This window comes from Anopheles aquasalis, chromosome 2 (assembly GCF_943734665.1).
Source record: "Anopheles aquasalis chromosome 2, idAnoAquaMG_Q_19, whole genome shotgun sequence".
NCBI lineage: Eukaryota > Metazoa > Arthropoda > Insecta > Diptera > Culicidae > Anopheles > Anopheles aquasalis.
Window position 1 is genome coordinate 37,802,501 of NC_064877.1, and position 2,500 is coordinate 37,805,000.

Genomic DNA, 2,500 nt, shown 5'->3' on the forward strand with positions numbered 1-2,500 from the left:
TGCTGCTGCTGCTGCTGCTGCTACTACGGCAAACGTCAGCTCTAGTGAGTCGTCAACGGCAACGACGACGGTACCGGTCGGCGGTAGCAACGCCTCAGCAACGATCACAGCAGACAACGTGTGCGGTCGAGTGCAGGATCTAGAGCAGAAGGTCCACCGTATGGAACGTCAGCTGGCCACGCAGAACGGTCTGATCGAGGAATTGAGGCAGCTGTTGCGCGATGAATCGGATAAAGTGCGGACGCTGCAGAAAGAGCTGGAAAAGTACGCACAGTGTGTCACGCAGGTATGATAGAAACCGTCGAACGTCGGCCGCCTCACCATTTCAGGCGCCTCGTTGCTTCGTTGAGATGCTCGTTGATTTCGGTTCGCCATCCCGGTAACAATGGAAGGGCAATAATTGTGTATAGATAAGGGGTTAAAGAGAAAACCTATTGTTAAGACGAGAAGGCGTCGTCCGTGGTAAAAGTGTGATGCTCGGTAGTGCAACAGGCATCGCCATAAAGCTATCGTTTGCCGTGTTAGCCGTAGTAGCGAAGGCATAGACTGCTTCGATGAAGACGTTCGTCGAAGGAGAAGAGTGGAGAGATGCATACAACGCGCACATCGATCCCATACACCAAGCATCTCCGCAGTGTGCAGTATCTATAAAACGATTAACGAACCTGGAAGGATCGAAGGAATTGATTGGATCCGAAGATGATCCAACTAGGAAGAATGGTTAGAATGGCAGTTAAGACGCACCCCTCTTGGAGTGTGACAATATGGTACGTTTAAATTATGTATCGCGATCCAACACTGCTTGACATTTTCTACTGAATTTAACCGTCCGGGCTGAATATTGGGCCGGGGCAAGCTAAGCTATTAAGATGAGATTTTCTTTTTCATATTCCATCAACCATCGAAGGTGGGGCACTATCAGACACCCTCTCTTTTGATTGGATTCGTTTCCGTGTACAGCTTCCTAATAAGAGATACTTCTGCAGAGGGTACTCGGCAGGAGAGTAACACTGTTTCCTATATATTCAATCATTCCTACTCTGCCCGAGCGTCGGCGAGGCCACAAGCGTATTGATAACAGCACGTGGAAGCAATGAAAACCGTGCGTAAACGGCAGAACTAAACTCTTATTCCTACCTACTATATGAGCAGACTTCAATAGCATTTAGCAATAGACAGACGAACGGAACAGGTGCCGGTGCAAACAAGATAGGGAACTCTAAGCTCCTGATTCCTCTGGCTGGAAGGCGGGTACCGGTAGAACCGCCGACTTTACGGTTGTTTCCTTGCTGTTATTTTCCCATTCAACTTTCGTAACACAACCGCATGGCCAACATTCCCGCTTGGGCTCAGTTGTTGGAAGGGAACATTTCGTGATAATGACACGGCACAAACTGCAACATAAACACATCCTGTGGGACCGCGATAAGAAGGCAAAAAACATGATAGAATTTACGCTTAGATTGTTTGAGCAAGGCAAGGACGCTTTTGTACTTAAGCGAAATCGATACGGTGAGCAGCGTGTGCATGTAACGGATGTAGCGTATTGAACCAAACGAAAAAGAGTCCTTTTTGGGGGGTAACAGATATCAAGCAGCGCGCTATCAAATGTAAAGCCAGTATGCAAAGAGCGTAGCTTCGGGTAGCACTCCAAGCTGCCGCGATAGCCGGTGCGGCTGATGGCGATAATTGCCACTATCCGGACTGGCGAATCGCTCAGTTGGCTAATCTATCCCGAAGCTCTGGCTGATAGCAGTTTTTGATAAAAAAAAAGTATTACTTTTTCATAAAAATACCCTTTCCACATCCTTTTCCTATTCAATGCATTTCATGGCCAAACGAGACAAGGAGTACTAGGGGAAGAACGGAAGGTGCATCGCGCGAGAATAGACACACGCTAGCGAAAGTACGAAATGGTTTTTGAATGGTTCTGCTTGTTTTTTGTAGTTTTATTTTCCGAAATTAGCAAAACAAAAAAATATAATGTGGATATACTTTAACTTACCGCGTCAATATGTGCTTCCAGTTTTAACATCCGAACACGAGTATCTAGAGCCACGTTATACTAGGGTCGGTATGAACGATGATCAAGGCTTCGTCTCAATTCAGCCGTTAGTTCAATTCTTTTAGAATCAATTTTGATACAGTCGCTCCATCTCAATTTGAATATACCATACCCTCTATCCATCAGAACCACCTCAAAAAGTACACACCGGAAAATAATCTAACGATTTTACCGTTTATGAGCAGCAGAAAAATATTCAGAGGAAAATGTGTCATCCTTATTCAAGGCATTTTTATGTACTGAGCTATACCACCGTTACTTTGATGGCATGTACGTACCATAGTTACCGTGCATTTCAATCATAGCCTAGCAATTGTGATGAGGGCCACAGGCTAACTAGTCAACTAGATGCTTTTCCGAGGCTAAAAAAGGTGATCGATCCGAGAAAACATGGCAAATTGCAGTAAAAGAAATGGGATTCTTAAAACGTTTGCG

At 45.5% G+C, this 2,500-nt stretch overlaps 1 protein-coding gene across 1 annotated transcript in view; it reads left to right on the plus strand.

Annotated features, from left to right (window-relative positions):
- The window catches only part of LOC126578248 (serine-rich adhesin for platelets-like), a 15,004-nt gene extending 13,004 nt beyond the window's left edge, over positions 1-2,000 (plus strand). Inside the window, exon 4 of the mRNA XM_050240610.1 lies at positions 1-2,000. This exon is cut by the window's left edge and continues 2,438 nt beyond it. Coding sequence (XP_050096567.1) covers positions 1-292 — 292 coding nt within the window. The 3' untranslated portion in view covers positions 293-2,000.
- Positions 2,001-2,500: the final 500 nt, after the last annotated feature.